General features: G+C 43.4%; 1 protein-coding gene across 1 annotated transcript in view; it reads left to right on the top strand.

Annotated features, from left to right (window-relative positions):
- LOC146797709 (sodium- and chloride-dependent GABA transporter 3) overlaps positions 1 to 17,414 on the top strand; it is a 929,762-nt gene that overhangs the window by 868,656 nt on the left and 43,692 nt on the right. Inside the window, exon 12 of the mRNA XM_085624875.1 lies at positions 13,248 to 13,350. Coding sequence (XP_085481001.1) covers positions 13,248 to 13,350 — 103 coding nt within the window. The remainder of the gene's footprint in view (positions 1 to 13,247; positions 13,351 to 17,414) is intronic.

Here is a 17,414-nt window from a genome sequence, read left to right as displayed (position 1 = left end):
TTTTAACCCAGATTAGAAGGCCACCAGCTGGGTGACCAACATCGGACTGCTTTGCCTCAATACTGTATGTGGTGAATCCCACCCTGTGGACAAGTTCAACTTCCCATGTTTCCTGTAGAAGGGATAGGTGGAAATCATCCACTATGCCTGCCACATTCCAGGATAGAAGTTGAGTTCCTGGAGTTCAGTTATTGGTTCCTAGATGAGTCCTATATAATTAGATACTCCTTTGGGCTCAGTTTGTTGGTGGATATGACTATTCACGATAACTAGGTTACACTGGACGGGGTTGTCGTTGAGGATCACAGGAATTTCATCCAACTATAAAATGGGTTGTTCCTCTATTGTGCTTGTTGGGGGAGGAAGAACTACAGGTTGTCAGTCTTGGGAATCTAAACCACTTAATATTTTGAATCTGTTTCTAGTTTCCAGAGGGGTACCTTCCAAATGCGTAGAGTGTAGCCTACGAAGTAGCCCATTAGCCAAAAGGTTCCCCCCTCTGTTATCAAGGTGCCTATAAAAAAAAAAACAAGTTGTAGAATATTAATCCCATTGCCCAGCCTCTGGTTAGCTAGAGAAGAGTCCCCACTAAGCAACTGACTAACTATGATTGGGGATTTACAGTTGATCACAATGCAATCACCAGTATAAGATTTACATAGAGGGCCCGCCCAGCTTACCCGCCTTAAAGACAAGATGTCATGATAGTATCTGTTTGAAAAGATTGTGTTCTGTAACAACCAGTGATATACTTTATTTTTTAAATGGGTCTGTGATTCATTTTGGTTTTCTTGCAGTGGGGAAACGTTAGTGAGAATTGCCACATAGGGGCAACACTCGGGTGGGAGGTGGAGGGTCACCTTATCATCTCGATTCGTTCGATTAGCTAATTCATTTTTGAGCACCAGGTTTGATGTCATTTGTGGTTGCTTAGAGCCTACCCGATCCAATTGGTGGATGCAGGAGAGGGGCTAGGCCTGGTCTTGCTAGGGGGTGAACATGGTGAGCCCCAATGCCTAGAACTCGAAGGCCTTGGGTGTTTTTGTGGTACTGCACTGTCATTGTTTTTTTGATAAGTATTGACAGCGGGGCAGGATGGTAGATTGACACACGTAGAAGAAATTCCCTCTTCAGAATTAGGGTTCCCCCATGAGTAACACCCCTATCCCACTCTTTTCCTTTAGCTCCATCCCCTGAAGTCAAATCGGTAAGCAAAGTATGCATTAGAGTCACTGTGGATTCTAGTTTGTCCAGTCTTTCCAGAATAGGTAGAAGGTTCTTGGCACGTATTTTCTCTCTGAGGGATGTAATTACCATCATTGTTTGTGGAGACTTGACCTCGAGGTGGGGCGTCAACATTGAGTTAGAGCCATCCGGGGTAGAGGGACTTTGCAATAGTTCAACATGGGCTGTTGGATTTGATGCTAAAGGTTTTTTCCTGTATCTGGTCCGTATACTACGCGTGGGTTCTAAATGTTTGGTCTTTTTTCTCCTATTACCTGCCAAATCACCTACTGGTGGATCTCGGGGTGTTGTACAATGCTGCAGGGCTGGTGGCGAGATTTCTAAGGTCCCAGTAGATACATGATTGGTTTGACTTGTGTCATTAATTTCATTGATTGGGGCTGCGGGCACGATGGTCGCGACTGATGGATCGCCTCCCCCCACAGAAAGCCATCATTCCGCTACTTGGATCTCCATATCAATGGCCTTAGCGGCACGGAGAAGGAAGCAATCAAGTGTGGAGTTAGGCACGATTTTAGGCGTGGCCATCTTCCCCCCTCGAGTTTTTGTTATAGTCGCCATACTGGTAGGAATTGAGGTGCACACAAAATGAACTTACTTGGGCGAGGGGAACAAACCAGCGATGTTCGTAAACGAGTGTCCAGCGTCCCAGAGCCAAGGGACCGGGCACGCCCTGCCTCTTCCTGCCACTGACAGGCACACACGGGCCTGCCCTTGGCCCGGGCTTCGCCCAGGCACGGTCTGTGTGCGTCCCGCACTGCGGGAGCCCCTGGCAGGATTTGTAGGCACCCCTGGTGCACAGGCAATGCTGGCGGCTGCACGACAGCACTGGGAGCCGCAAAGAACACTGGGGAGTGTGGTCCTACACTCCCCCACTCCCAGTCTGCCTCCCCCTGCTCCCAGTCTGCCTCCCTCTTCTGCTCCGGTCTTTGGCCCTGGCAGGGGGCGAAACAAACAGCTTCACAGAGTCCGGCACAGCGGGAGCCCCTGGCAGGATTTGTAGGTGCCTCCTGGTACACAGGCAATGCTGGCGGCTGAAAGACAGCGCTGGCAGCCGCAAAGAACACTGGGGAGTGTGGTCCTACACTCCCCCACTCCCAGTCTGCCTCCCTCTGCTGCCTCTGGTCTTTGGCCCCAGAGGGGGACAAAACAAACAGCTTCACGGCGTCCCGCACTGCGGGAGCCCCTGGCAGGATTTGTAGGCACCTCCTGGTGCACAGGCAATGCTGGCGGCTGCGCCACAGCGCTGGGAGTCGCAAAGAACACTGGGGAGTGTGGTCCTACACTACCCCGCTCCCAGGCTGTCTTCCTCTGCTGCCTCCGGTCTTTGGCCCCAGCGGGGGGCAAAACAAACAGCTTCACTCATACATATACTGACAAAGCCAAGCAAATATACTGATGCATTTTCTCACTAACTCAGGCTCATATATACACTAAAACACCCTGAGACATACTCATACATATACTAACACACCAAAACACACACTGATACATGCACTGACATACTCAGACACTCACTCATACATACACTCAGACACCCCGGGCACGCCTATGCATATACTGAGACACTCAAGCACACATTGATGCAATGAGTGACTCACTCAGACACTCACTCATACATACACACAGGCACCCCAAGACACACTCATATATATACTGACAGAGGCAAGCAAATACACGTACATATTTACTGACTCACTCATGTATATACTCAGGCACCCTGCAACACACTCAGACATACTTCGGTAGTTAATAGCGTGAACAAAATATCTGAAACATTCTGCACTTTCACTGCCACAAGTTTGTGGCAGGTGGCACAGTTTGTTACCATGCCTCCCAAGGCAGCTTGCACAGTAATTTCCGAAGCACTGCTATTTCCAGAAGAGTTTGCACTACCAGAACCATCTGCAGATCTTAACGCCCCCTCCCTCACCATCCACAGAAAGACAATTAATGTATGGTATTCATGTGCTTCCACATACATGATGTTCCATGCCTGTACTTTTTGGGAGTGTCACAAAATAATTCCTTCCCACAAACATTGCACTTCATGATCCCTGCAGATACCTTCTCTTCTTCTCTACAGATGGTATACTAAACATCTGCCTTACCTCACTGTCCTTCCTAGAAGAAGATAGCAGTTCTTCTTCTTCATCCATACTAACGGCACGGTTTCCAGATGGAGGTGGAGCACTCCCTTCAGGCATTGTTAAACAAAGTCAGCTGCAAGATATTTGAAGCAATGCTTCTTCCTCAACAGTTTGAAGAAAAATGCCTGTTTTAGGGAGTGGTCCCAATCAAAACTAGGTGTATTTTTATATGGACCAATAGAATGGGAGAATATCCTTCTCATATCAAGTGAACCCGCGGATGCAAGTTGCAGATTTGCGGGTTCGCCGAAATAGTAAAAACAAGTATTTAAAAAAAATAAAAAATACTGTAGATACTTCGTTCCGATTACGTGATTGGAACAAAAAACCCTAGAGCATGGCCCTTCTGTATTTGCAGTACTGTGGAGGAACCACGGAACTCAAAAATACTTAAAAAACGATGATAAATATGATACATTTCCCCTACCTTCGCTTTCTTTTTAAATCAACTTCCACTAACTACTACTTCAACGTCTCTCTTTTATACTACTCAATGTTGCTCTTTGCCTCATTTTTTAAGTACATTTTCATTTATTTAATTCCATTTCTCCTGACACTTAACCTTTATTTCAGTAGTTCATAAAGTGATTTAATTTGCCTGTCATATATATCTTCATTGTTGATGCTTTCCTTTCTCCTCTTTCCAAATTATTTTTCAAGTTTTCACCCATATTTTAAATCCACAGTGACACTAACACTCAGACACCCACTAACACAGGCATTAAACTACTCTGATATTCACTCACAAACCTACACACACACCCACTCACACACTCATTCATCCACTCATACAACCACTGATGCACCCTCCCACATACCTGTACAGCTACTCATGCATACTCACATACCAATATAATCAATCAGATACCCACTCAGAGACCCATACAGTCACTCACACAGCAAACCAGCTACCTACACAGATACTGACACACCCACTCTACAAAATTATAGGATACATTAAAGATAAACAATTGAAAAACCTTAGAAATGCACTGAAAAAAACAAAGGTTACAGGGACGTTATAGTTAGGAAATAGATTAAAATTAAAATAAATAAACACTTAGAAATTTACTGAAAAAACAAAGGTCTCAGGGACATTATGGTTGGGAAATAGCATCAACAAAACCTTAGAAATTCATTGAAAATAACAAAGTTTACAGGACATTATGGTTAGACTGAGATTTCACTCATTCAAAACCATTGAAATTCAGCAAGTATAGTTACCTAAGCTAACTATACCTTACGCCCCAGCAATGCACTGCTTATGATCTCACGTATTATGTCGCTCATGACATGGTCAGTTACATCACTGATGGCATCACTGATGACATCTCAAATGACATCACTAAAGACATCTCAAATGACATCACTGATGACAACATCCACAGAACCACTCACACAGCTACTCACAGCCCAATACAACCTCTCACACATCCACCTAAACAACCTCTCACATACCCATTTGCAGACTCATACAAGTACTTACATATCCACTCATTCAAGCGTAGAGACACTCACACACCCACTCACCTATATAGGTACACACACACACCCACTCAATCACTCATACAGATACTAACTCATATACTCTATAACCTAAACAGTCACTGAGACAAGCACATAGTTACCCCTAAAGCCTCTCTCACACTCACTTACTCACCCATACAGCCACTCATGCACCCACTCACTCACCCATACAGCCACTCACACACCCACTCACTCTGCAATTGACAATAGTGACTGAAAAGTTTTGAGCCTCATCATGAGAATCACAGTGGCGTTTAGAATTTTCCTTTCCTGTTCCTCCATCTTTCGAGTTAGGTGTGGATTTGGGACACCAAAGAGGCTGATGGTGGTATCACTGATCAACTAATTGCATTTATTGTGTTGTGCAATGTTGAACTAAGGATCTTATGGCATAATGGACAAGACGTTACTGGTTGGACAATGGTATTTAAATGCAATGAATTGCCAATGGCATCATGAGATTTCAAATGGGGGATGTGTACCATTATCCATTTTTAGACTTGAGATAATAACAAGATTTTTACTCTGAGTTCATTTAAGACTCTAATCTTGAATTCCATAGACCTTGTTGCTTGACATTTTATGAACCCCACGGACAGTATATTATAGGCAGAAAGAGTCTAATATATGCCAATATATTTATTATGATTCTGTGATTAAGTACTTCATATGAACATTGTTCAGCCACATTGCTAGGTTGAAATTTATGATTCAATGTTATGTTATGTTATGTTATTCCATTTTATATAGCGCGGCTAATACCCATAGGTGTCCTGGCGCTGTAGAACAGAAAATAGTCCTGAGTGAAAGACGGTGTAACAGGTATTAAGAGGTAAAGAGGCTGGTCTTAAGCGCCTTCCTGAATTCTAGGTGATTGGGTATATGTCTCAGGTATAGCGGTAGTGCATTCCATGCAGTAGCGGCCTTTACCAGAAAGCTGCGTCCTCCCCAGTTGGCTTTGTTTACTTTGGGGACTACAACCAAATTAGCATGAGAAGAGCACAAAGTTCTTCCAGGCGAATACCATCGGAAGAGCCTGGTAAGGTGAAGCGGTCCCTTCTTATGAAGAGCCCTGTGAGTCATACATAAAGCTTTGAACCGGATTCGTTTGTTTATTGGGAGGCAATGCAGTTTTTTTATTTCGGCCGAGATCGAGGCATATTTAGGAATGCCTGATATAAGTCTTGCCGCCGCATTTTGCAGTAGCTGCAGCTTTTTAAGTAGTCCTTCTTGAATGGTGATGTAAAGACTATTACAATAGTCGAGTCTGGATAGAGCAAGGGCCGAGATAACCGTTTGATGTAATTCTTTGGGAAGCAGTGGAAGTATCTTCCTACATGATCTAAGGATGAAAGATGTGGAGGAGATAACTGAATTGACCTGGTCCTTGAACAAAAGTTTATCGTCTATGATAATACCCAGGTCCTTGACTTTCCTGCTGGGCGTAGGTAATGAACCCATTGAGTCTGGCCACCATGTAGGTGTCCAGAAACTGGGATCGTTTCCAAACAGGACTACCTCCGTTTTATTGGAGTTTAGTTTGAGGCAATTAAGGGTCATCCAACTGCCCACTGCTGACATACAACCAAAATATTCTACCAATGATGCCAGATGTTTAACGTATACATTAAAGAGAGTAGGACTAATAGAGGATCCTTGTGGCACACCGCATGGCAGGGAGAAAGCTTTAGCAGTAAAGTCTCCCAGCGAGACCGCCTGGGTTCTGTCTGCTAGGAAAGACTTGATTAGGCTCCAAGCTTTGTCTTTGACTCCAATTTCTTAAAGCCGGTCCATCAATAAGCCATGATGGACCGTGTCAAAGGCTGCAGACAGATCCAACATGATCATAACCGCCTTACCACCCTGGTCTAAAGTCTCTCTAATTTCTTCTGTGGATTTGACCAGCGCCGATTCGGTGCTGTGTCCTGATCTGAAACCATGTTGGAGTCTCAACACTAGTTTATCTGGTATTTTACTAATAGGTCTTCAGTACTTTGAATATTTTAGATATCACCCTGCAATTGTACTTATGCGATGTATATTAATTAACAACAGAGTTATATGTATAGATCTTACAGCATGAAATTACACAAGTAGTGTTTCTTCTATGTTATGCCCTACACGTCACAGCATAAAAAGTGAATGGTGTATGGCACTCTGTATGTGAACAAGGCAGGTTCCCGGCTGAATCCTGTTCCATGACAAGCATCGTTTGAAATAAAACAGAATGCTGTAATTGGAATCCTGTGCTGTGTCTGTTCTTTATTTGTAGAGCAGGCATTTGAGAAAATTTGTTTTCGAGCCCTGCAGGTGCCAGAGACCATCGCTCCCCCTCATTCTGGAGCACCCTGGCTGCCAGTGGAAAGAGGAGTATGTATGTAGCTACATGCCATGGAGCCCCCAAGCCATTATGTGCATTGCAATTATTGGCATTTGGAAGAGGGGCATGCAGCATTCAGCAGTGTGGGAGGAATTCCAAACATTTTAATTGTTTTCAAGCGACAAAGCTGCCAAATGGTTGTGAGGAATTGAGAACGCCGCCCCAATTGAGTTGTTGATGAGGGAGACATGCCTGACAGCTCTTTAAGTACATTGCGAGTCTTGAATCACTCGGAGGATGTGCATACAAATTGATAGTGGCCTGCCCATTGAAAGGATTGTGTACTTTTAGGCAATGAAATGGATTGAGCCATTGCATGACTGAGTTTTGTTTAGCAGCATCAGGTGACAAGTGACAATAGTGACTGAGAAGACTTGAACCCCGTCATGATAATCACAGTGCCGTTTTAATTTACCTTCTCTGTTCATCCAACTGTCGAGTTAGGTGTGGATTTGCGGCACCAAAGAGGCTGATGTGTTATCACACATCAATTAATTGCATTCATGTGTAATGCAATGTTGAATTAAGGATGTTTTACATTAAATTGCATAATGTAATGATAACAGTACTTAAAATGCAATGAATTGTCCAATGGCATCGTGAGATTTTATGAGGGGGTGTGTGCCATTATCCATTTTTGGAATTGAGATATCATGATCTATTCACCGAGTGCATTTAACTCTCTAATCATGAATTCAATAGACCGTATTGCTTGACATTTCATGAACCCCACGGGACATTGAGTTATGTACAGGAAGAATCTATTATATGCCATTATATTTTGTTATGATTCTGTGATTATGTACTATAGATGAACATTGCTCAGCCATGTTGCAAGGTTGAAATTTAAGATTCATGTTTGGAGACTGAACACTAGTTGTTCGGTATTTTACTAATAGGTCTTGAATGCTTTGAATATTTTGGAAATCGACCTGCAATTGTACTTATGTGATGTATATTAATTAAGAACAGTGTTATATGTACAGATCTTGCAGCATGAAATGACACAAGTAGCGTTTGTTCGATGTTTAGCACTACATGTCACAGCATAAAAAGCCAATGATGTATGGTGCTCTGTTTGTGAGCAAGGCCAGAGCCTGGCCGAAATGCATTACATGACAAGCATCATTTGAAATAAAACAGGATGCAGTCATTTGAAGCCTGTGCTGGTTCGGTGCCTGTTCTTTATTTGTAGAGCGGGTGAGTGGGTGTTTTAGGATATAACAAGGGAACAAGGTTGCCAGGAGCAATCGAAACACGTTGACATACATTCCTAGCATATGAATAAATGAAAAACAAACTCATATAGGAGTGCCGATGTATGTCTTTATGATGAAAGTTGATACGTTCTTTGGATATATATATATATATTATAAAGAGGTTACCCTAACTGTTGAGCTGCACTCGCTGGCGATATAGCGCTGTCTCCACAAACAGCCCAAACGTGGACACAGCCATCCCACAATTGTGCCGACGCGTTTCAGGGTTTCCGCCCTTCTTCCAAGGCAAACCGCTACCTCCACTCGAGACTGTCCCAGTGAACAGAAGAGGACCCCCAAGGATATCGGGGTGGTGCCGCTCGAGACCTGGGCAGGCCACAATATTTTGTAAAGAGGTTACCCGAACCGTTGAGCTGCACTCGCTGGCGGTATAGCACTGTCTCCACAAACAGCCCAAACGCGGACACAGCCATCCCACAATTGTGCCGACGCGTTTCAGGTTTTCCGCCCTTCTTCCAAGGCAAAACTCCTCATGAACAGCAAGCAAAAAGGCCACAAGGAAAACCCCTTCATTTTTATTGGGTTGCAAATTCCGCTCAGGTGAGTACAAGAAACAAAGTATCATGGGTCTTGTGGTCCATATTATTTTTCCCAAGTGGGTCGTCGCCGTTCTGAGGAAATAAAACAAAGTTTATCGGTACACTGTAATGTCCTGCTAAGACTGCTTGTTTAGGGTCCAGCAACCGCTACCTCCACTCGAGATTGTTCCTGTGAAGAGAAGAGGACCCCCAAGGATATCGGAGTGGTGCCGCTCGTGACCTGGGCAGGGCACAACATTTTGTAAAGAGGTTACCCTAACCGTTGAGCTGCACTCGCTGGCTGGATAGCGCTGTCTCCACAAACAGCCCAAACGCGGACACAGCCATCCCACAATTGTGCCGACGCGTTTCAGGCTTTCCGCCCTTCTTCCAAGGCAAAACTCCTCATGAACAGCAAGCAAAAAGGCCACAAGGAAAACCCCTTCATTTTTATTGGGTTTCAAATTCCGCTCAGGTGAGTACAAGAAACAAAGCATCATGGGTCTTGTGGTCCATATTATTATCCCCAAGTGGGTGGTCGCCGTTCTGAGGAAATAAAACAAAGTTTATCGGTACGCTGTAATGTCCCACTAAGACTGCTTGTTTAGGGTCCAGCAACCGCTACCTCCACTCGAGACTGTCCCAGTGAACAGAAGAGGACCCCCAAGGATATCGGGGTGGTGCCGCTCGTGACCTGGGCAGGCCACAATATTTTGTAAAGAGGTTACCCTAACCGTTGAGCTGCACTTGCTGGCGGTATAGCGCTGTCTCCACAAACAGCCCAAACGCGGACACAGCCATCCCACAATTGTGCCGAGGGGTGCTCTGAGAATATACATAAGCATCACCCTGCTCCACAACTGACAACTCAGCAGGGAGCCTCGTGATTGTCAAAACATCACACAGACCACAACATAGTGCCCTAGTGGACTGTAAAAAGTAGTTTCAAGCTCATCCCATATATTTCCAGATCCAGTCAAGCCAAAGTAGGTGAACTAACCATATAAATCAGAAAAGCTGCAAGAGAGCAGGACAGTCCAATGCAATGTCCAGTAAGAAACATGGTGAGATAACCAGCCAAAAGCAAACGTCTGAAGAGTCTAAGATAAAAAAAGTGCTCGTATCCTTATCTGTGAAGTGTGTATCAACCAACCAGTGTCGACGAAGAAAAGGGTAGGGGAACCCATCCAGGTGCCTTTGAGTTTCACGTATGTGGACCCTTTCCTTTCCTGCTGTAATAGAGCAAAAAACACACATGGGTTACAAACAATAGGATGGACAAAATCCAATCGTCTATATCTAAACCCAGATGGAGGGTTAATGAGATGGCAAGGTAGAAGTGGAAGGTAACAAAGAGGGGAAAGACAATTAAAAAGTATATACTTTAGGGAAGAAACAAAGGGTGACATGACACAACATCTCCAAATGAGTCAAAGAGAATAAAAGTGGAGAGAGGAGAAGACAGAAGTGTCTACCCAGGCAGATTAATCATCATGGAGATGTACCCCAAGTTTCTCATCGAGACTGAGCTCAAAAGGACTCTCACTCTTGAGATAAAGGATAAGCTTGGATTATTTTCTTTTCCACCCGAGTGTTCTATCCCTGCACCTGAAGTTGTGAAATGTGTTCAATTGCAAAGAAGGTGAAAAGAGATCTATCTGAGTATGTGCCTCCTGGTAGTGCCTTACCACAGGGTAGTTGGGGTCCTTGTTGTTGATGGCCCTCATATGTTCCATAAATCTCTTCTTGACTATATATGTGATTCTGCCTACATATCTAAGGTGTCAGGGGAACTCTAGTGAATATATCACAAAGGGGGAACTACAGGTGAGAAACTGTAGGATCTTTCTGGGTTGTCCAAGCATGGGTGTGAAGTATTCCTTGCATATGGTACTCTTTGTACAGTATTTACAGTGACCACATGGAAAGAAACCTTGGAGCCTATGTTCATTGACCTGGTTCTTGATGGTAATGTAACTGTAGACCAGCATATACCTTACACTGCGTCCCTTCCAGGTTGTGAATACCAAAAAGTAGTAAACTTATTAAAATGTATAAATTTACTCAAAAGCATAAATTGCTTTTGTGAATTAGGCTCCATCGTTTTTACAGAATGTAAGCAAAAGTGGTAGTGGCTACCGTGGCAGTGCTGGTATAATAATTATGAAAGGCAAGCAAAAAACAGGTACCCTATTTGGCTGGATTCAGCTCTGACTGGATTTAGGCTTGCAAATCCTCATTGTCATCTTTGAGTTAATAGCCTAATAATACACTGTTGAAGGCTTTTCACAGATTACTTCCTCTTTTGTCACATTTTGTGCATTGGTATTGGCATGGGGACTTCTGGTCACTTGAATATCAGATGAGTGGTACACTGGCAGTGGGTAGTTTCTACTAATCACTCTTAGGCCCTTATTATACCCAAATTGTGATCCTGGAATTCCATGGGCCTCCATTGGTAGCCCCACAATAAATACCGACAGGCCTGGTGGAGGGAGTGTGGGGCGAGGGGGTCTAGTGGGAAGCACGGAGGGTGAGAGGGGGGGTCAGAAGGAAACATGCGGGGAAGTGGACGACAGGAGGTGGGAGGAGACGTTAATGCTAAAAATAAACACTCACCTGGTGCTGCCGTCCTCCTCACGCTCCTCTGCTGCAGTTCCAGGGAAAGCATTAAACTCCCATCCAATCCCCATGATGGTCTCACATGAGAGCAGGTCAGGGATTGACCTGAGCAGGCTGAAAAAACACTCTGCTCAGGACAGGGAGCCTGTTGGGTTTCTCCATGCCAGCTGTACAATACAGAAACCTAAGTGGGCATGTGTGATTGGCCAGCCTTAGACGGCCAGCCAAACACACATGCACACTTAAAAGTGCAAGTAGCGCTCCCATGACACGGCTCGCACCTCCCTGCACAATCTGGCACAGAGCTGCCAAATGAAAAATAAAACAATACTAAGATATCGATTTGTTTTTAATTTGCTGGCTCTGAGCCGGTGGGGCGAAGCTTCTCTGCTATTCAGGAGGAGCCGCCCCTGTGGGCCTCTTGTGGTGAGGGTCTAAGAAGCAGAATGAACAGCTGTGGGAGCATTTCCATGGGGCCTGCCTGGCGCTATACTGTCAAATGTACAGTCTTGTATTAGTCATGTGGTGCTCTAAATATGAGTAATAAAGTACATTGAGTGAGTATGTGGAGGGATCTCAGAGGGATTGAGAAATTTTGTAAGAGTGCAGTGGCTGGAGCTCAGAGGTGGTGAAACCGCCAATGCATTGTGTTTTTGTTTTAAGAAAAGTAGGGATATGTGTGCAGGCCTGCACAAAAGTAATACATCATGCTTCATGGGGGCGGGGACATATTGCCCTTGTCTCTATTTATTGGGAATTTGTGGTTTAGCATCTTGCAAACAGCAAAAAACTGTCCCCAGTGAGGACTAAATAGAATCACTCAGAAATATGTTAATGTTTAATTAGCATTTGCTCTTCCTCAATTTGAAAAAAGGTTTAAATTTATACGTTTTACAATTTTAAATAATTGTTCCACAAGACACATAACCGCTCAATCTTTGGAAAGAGGCTAAAGGCTCACCCTATTAAAGGAGGGAATGTGTATTTCACTGAGAAAGTGAAATCATGTTTATGATTTCACGAGGTGCAATTTCATTTGCTGGTTTGTGACTGTGGACCTAAGAGTCAATAAGGCTTGTTTCCAAAAGCATGTACTGAGCACCAGTCGCCTATTCCGGGACGTCTGCATATTTATGAGATGAGTACGAGCATTCCCAGATGAGGAGTCTTGTCTGTGAGCTTTGTGCTGTGTCGGTGAAGTAATTAAAAAAAGGACGAGAAGCAACTTAAGAGAAAACGGGGCCTTTTGCATTTGCATTTCAAGCACAACGCTATCACTGTAGTGTCTTATTTTTCCCAGTTGTTGACTTCTGCTGCGCGGAACAGTGAATACCAAATAAAGTGTGCTTCAACAATAAGAAATCACTGGCAAATTGTTGCATTTATTTCAAGAATGAGGATCTGATGATGTGTGAATGTCTGAGAAAAATATGATTACAAGCTGATTCAGTGATTAAAATCACTTCGTCTACGACTACTTCTCACTAACTGTTTGAACAAAATATTCTTATTTTTTTTTCTATAGGGTGGAATGTACGTTTTCCAGCTTTTCGACTCCTATGCAGCTAGTGGAATGTGCCTTCTGTTTGTGGCTATATTTGAATGCATTTGCATTGGCTGGGTTTATGGTAAGTAACGATGTTGATGTTTTTTCTCCATGATGTGACATTATTTTATATTCCCTGCTATAAAGTTTTTAATGAAATGTATTTTGCATGCTGTGACAATGTAAGATTTTGCATCACTAAAAATTCACTTGTTTATATTGGTCTGATTGAAGCAATGGAAACAAACAGTTCAGACAGTATAGGGGCCCAGCAAGAAATACTCTGTGGCCTCCTGTACGAACAATGTTTAAATGTATTACTCATCATTTTATGCTAACTCAAGCCCCGTGATGGGATGGCAGTATTTGCTACCTGTTACTGCCAGGCAAAACCTGGCAGTAGGGTAAAGTAAAACTAAACAATCATTGGTAAATGCATTAGGTTTCGCCTAAAAACAAACATATCGGACTTGATATTCGAGTTGACTGCTGTTCAGTACCCGAGCACCATAAAAACTGAAGACAAAATGTATGCAAGAACAATTTTTATATTCAATTATAAAATATCCAGTAGATGGCAGTGTTGTCCAGTTCTTCCAATATGGGGAGAGAGTGTCGTGCACGCACACTACTATAACTGCCCAAAACAATGTCATAAAATTGAGTTCAAGAACTCAAATCCACATAAAATGTAGAGTGAGATCAAATGAATACTCCTTGGTGGCAGCCACGATAAAAAGATCAGGAATGTAACAGTTGTTTCAATGCTTGCAGCCAGGGAAAGTAAACAAAAAAACTTCCAGACAACAGAGAATGAACACAGTAATTCGGCCAAGAAATATTAAATACACGAAATTTCACAAGCACATGCAGGTGAAACCTAAAAATGACCCCACACCCTGGGAGAAAACTCCTATATTATGAGGGTCATTAGTTTTAAACCTTTGTAACAGTTTGATAAATGCATGTCATGTTTGACTGAGCCATCTGTGAAACATTTACAAAATTGACAGGAACAGCTGTGACAGCGATTCCTGCCAATGTTAAGTGATGTCATCAGGGCCAAAGATGTCTCTTAATTTGGGGAAAAGGATGTCCATCAAGGTGATGGGATGGTCCTGACTCCAGTCTAAATTAGCCGTTTGTATCATGGGCAACATGTTAATTCGAGAAGTGCTTTGCCAGCTGAGAGTACCCTTCGTTGTGTTTTCTGTGACTGTATGAAGATGGAGCTACTCCTAAAAAACACAGCCAAGAAATGAAAGTACACAATAGAGCTTTCTGGTTCTTCCTTTGCGGATGAAGACCCAGCAGAGAATTTATCAGCTTTCACTAGCAGTCGCTGCTGCTGCCTGGAAGCAGCAGTGGGGCACGTGGGGGTGGGGGTGTGGAGTAGTGGATTGGGGGGTGAGGGGATCACAATAAAAAAAACACTTACCTCACCGCTTCCTCTCCTGCGTCCACTTTCTGGCCTCTTGTAAGAAACAGGAAGCACCAGGCCTCCCACACTCCCCGCAGCCAATCACAATGCTGCAATGCAGCATTGTGATTGGTCTGAGCGCCGTGACATGGCGCTCAGGGGGTGAGCATGTTCTCCATGCAGGCTGTAATGCAGCCTGCATGGAGAAGGGGGAAGTGTGCATGACTGGTTTGGGCGGCCCGAGAGGGCCGACCATTCAGTCATTCCACACTTAGGAGGGTTGGACCCCCCTCCCCTGCTCTTGAGCCCCCTCACCCAAGCTGCTGCAGTAGGAGGCCAAAATAAAATGATAGTAACAATAGTAACATTAGTTATTATCATTTAATTTTTTCATTTCATTTGCTGCTCAGAGGCAGTGGGGCAACGCTCCTCGGCCTTAGTGGAGTAGCCACCACTCTGCACTAATAGTGAATAGCATTCATAAAATGGTGGAACTAGTGGTGACAACAGCATTTCAGGCTAAAGAAAATGCCCCAGTCGCTAATAAAATGCACAGAATGGTTCCTATGCAGAACGGTGAGGATGAACCAGAAGAGGAGGAAGTAAAAGAGTACTTTATTCACGGCTCAAAATTATCAGAAGTCTTATCCTTTTTAAGGGGAAATGTATTTATTTGATCTCCAGCCAGCTGAAATCCTACACAGGGATTCTGAGAAGAATTCCTTTCAATCATAAAACTAGATTCCTTGATGGTGAGTTTATCTCCTCAAGAAATGGTTATCTGAAATGATTCTTCCCCTGCTTGCCCGTTTGACAGAAAGGTAGAGGCTGCAGTAAAAAATAATCTACATTGCATCTAACTTCCTACAGGAGCTAGTATATATGCTAACTATACCGTTAAATCACTCCTTAAAGATTTTCAGCTTTTGGCATGGCAAATATAACAAGGCGTGTATATGTCTTCTAAAATGTCTATAATCGAGTAACAGTTCAAGTTCTGTCAGACTTTTTTTTGGACTTGTGTCCAGCTGAAGCTGTGGTAAACAACCATCTCAGCCAACTAATAATCAAATTGCTCACAGGAGGAATTCAAGATCTTCTGAAGAAATCAGTAAGTGCTCCAATTCTCCAGGAGAAAAAGCAGTTGGTGGGTTTTCAACCCTGTTTCTAGTGAGAAAGCATTAGGGGCCTTCAGACCATTGTTTGACCTGAAAAGGGTGAATTCACTCATCTCTCATCGGACAAGTTTCCACTTCAAAACATGAGGAGCTAACCAGACCTTGTTGTATATTTGGGATGCCTATCTTCTTATCTCCATCCATCCAAGCTCGCTGATGAAGCTATGGTTTGGTGCTCAAGGTTTTATTATCAATACCAATGCTTACAGTTTGGTCTGAGATCAGTCACAAAGCTCTTTTCGTGGGTATGATATATTAACAGGGTATTCAAGCATTAGGACTACTGGTAAATGTCTTCATGAAGGAGTTAGGAAGAAATTCATGTTGTCTGCAGCATTCTTCAGGTACACAGCATCCTCTTAAATCTAGAAAAATCACATCCAGATCCAGTTCAGAAGCTGCAGGACACTGGGTCCTGTTTTGAACAAATGTGGCTTAACCTTCCACAAAAAACAGAAGTTAACTTTACACCCAAAATGCCCTTTTATTAGTCCCAATGGCAATAGCACAAGAATGACTGAGGATTCAGTGTCCGATGTCATCTATTTTTACTGTTTCATTTGGGCAGAATTAGATTTGCAACCGCTGGTACAATTTCTACATGCCCAATTTCTACATGTAGAAATTACTCAGTCTATTACTGGAAGTTACCTATTACTTTCAGTAATAGTCTGAAAGTGATAGGTTTCAGTCTATTACTGAAACCTTGATTCCTGTAATAGACCAGATAAGACAGTATCTTCAATGGTAGCAGAAGTCAGATAATCTGATGAAGTCCCTGTCTTTGAGCTTACCTCTGCATCTAATAACCAACCACAGATGCGATCACTGTGAGTTCGGTGCAACCTTAGGAGGAAGATCAACCCAAGGTGCAGGAGGTTGCCTGGAAAAATCAAACTCATCCAACTGGAGAAAACTGAAAGCAGTATATCTGGGCTTTCTTTTTTCTCACTGTTAGAAATTGGGTTTCTAGTTAGCAGAGGTTAGCACCCTGTCCAAGTAGGGGCCACAATCCTAATCAGGGAAATCTAGACATACACTTTAAATTAACCTGTGCTCATCCTCTGGTAGCTTGGCACAGAGCAGGTAGGTTTAACTTAAGAAGCAATGTGTAAAGTATTTGTGCAACACACACATACAGTAATACAATGATTACACCACAAAAAGACTCCACACAGGTTTTGGAAAATAGAGAATATCTATCTGAGTAAACAAGACCAAAACAACAAAAATACAATAAGTAGAACCGGCGTTCTTAGTTTTTAAAGAATAAAGGCAAAAACAATGTTAGAAGTCAATAGAGATAAAAGGTTACTTGAGTTTATGAGGGACCGAGGTGAATCCAAAGTTCAGGCTGACTGCAATGGAGGGCAGGCCGGCTACGAGACTCACCTAGGTCACACTGAAAAAGGACCTTGGATGGAGCAAAGCGTTGATGCTGAGGGCATGATACATCGATATTTTCCACGCAATTGCGTTGCTGCATCGTTGTCAGGCCGCTCAGAGTGTCGTCATCTGCCAGTACAAGCTGTAGAATAGCTGTCGTCG

The sequence above is a fragment of the Triturus cristatus genome, chromosome 9 (genome assembly GCF_964204655.1).
Source record: "Triturus cristatus chromosome 9, aTriCri1.1, whole genome shotgun sequence".
Lineage (NCBI taxonomy): Eukaryota > Metazoa > Chordata > Amphibia > Caudata > Salamandridae > Triturus > Triturus cristatus.
Note: the sequence above shows the minus strand (reverse complement) of the source record. Positions and strands in the feature narration are given on the sequence as shown.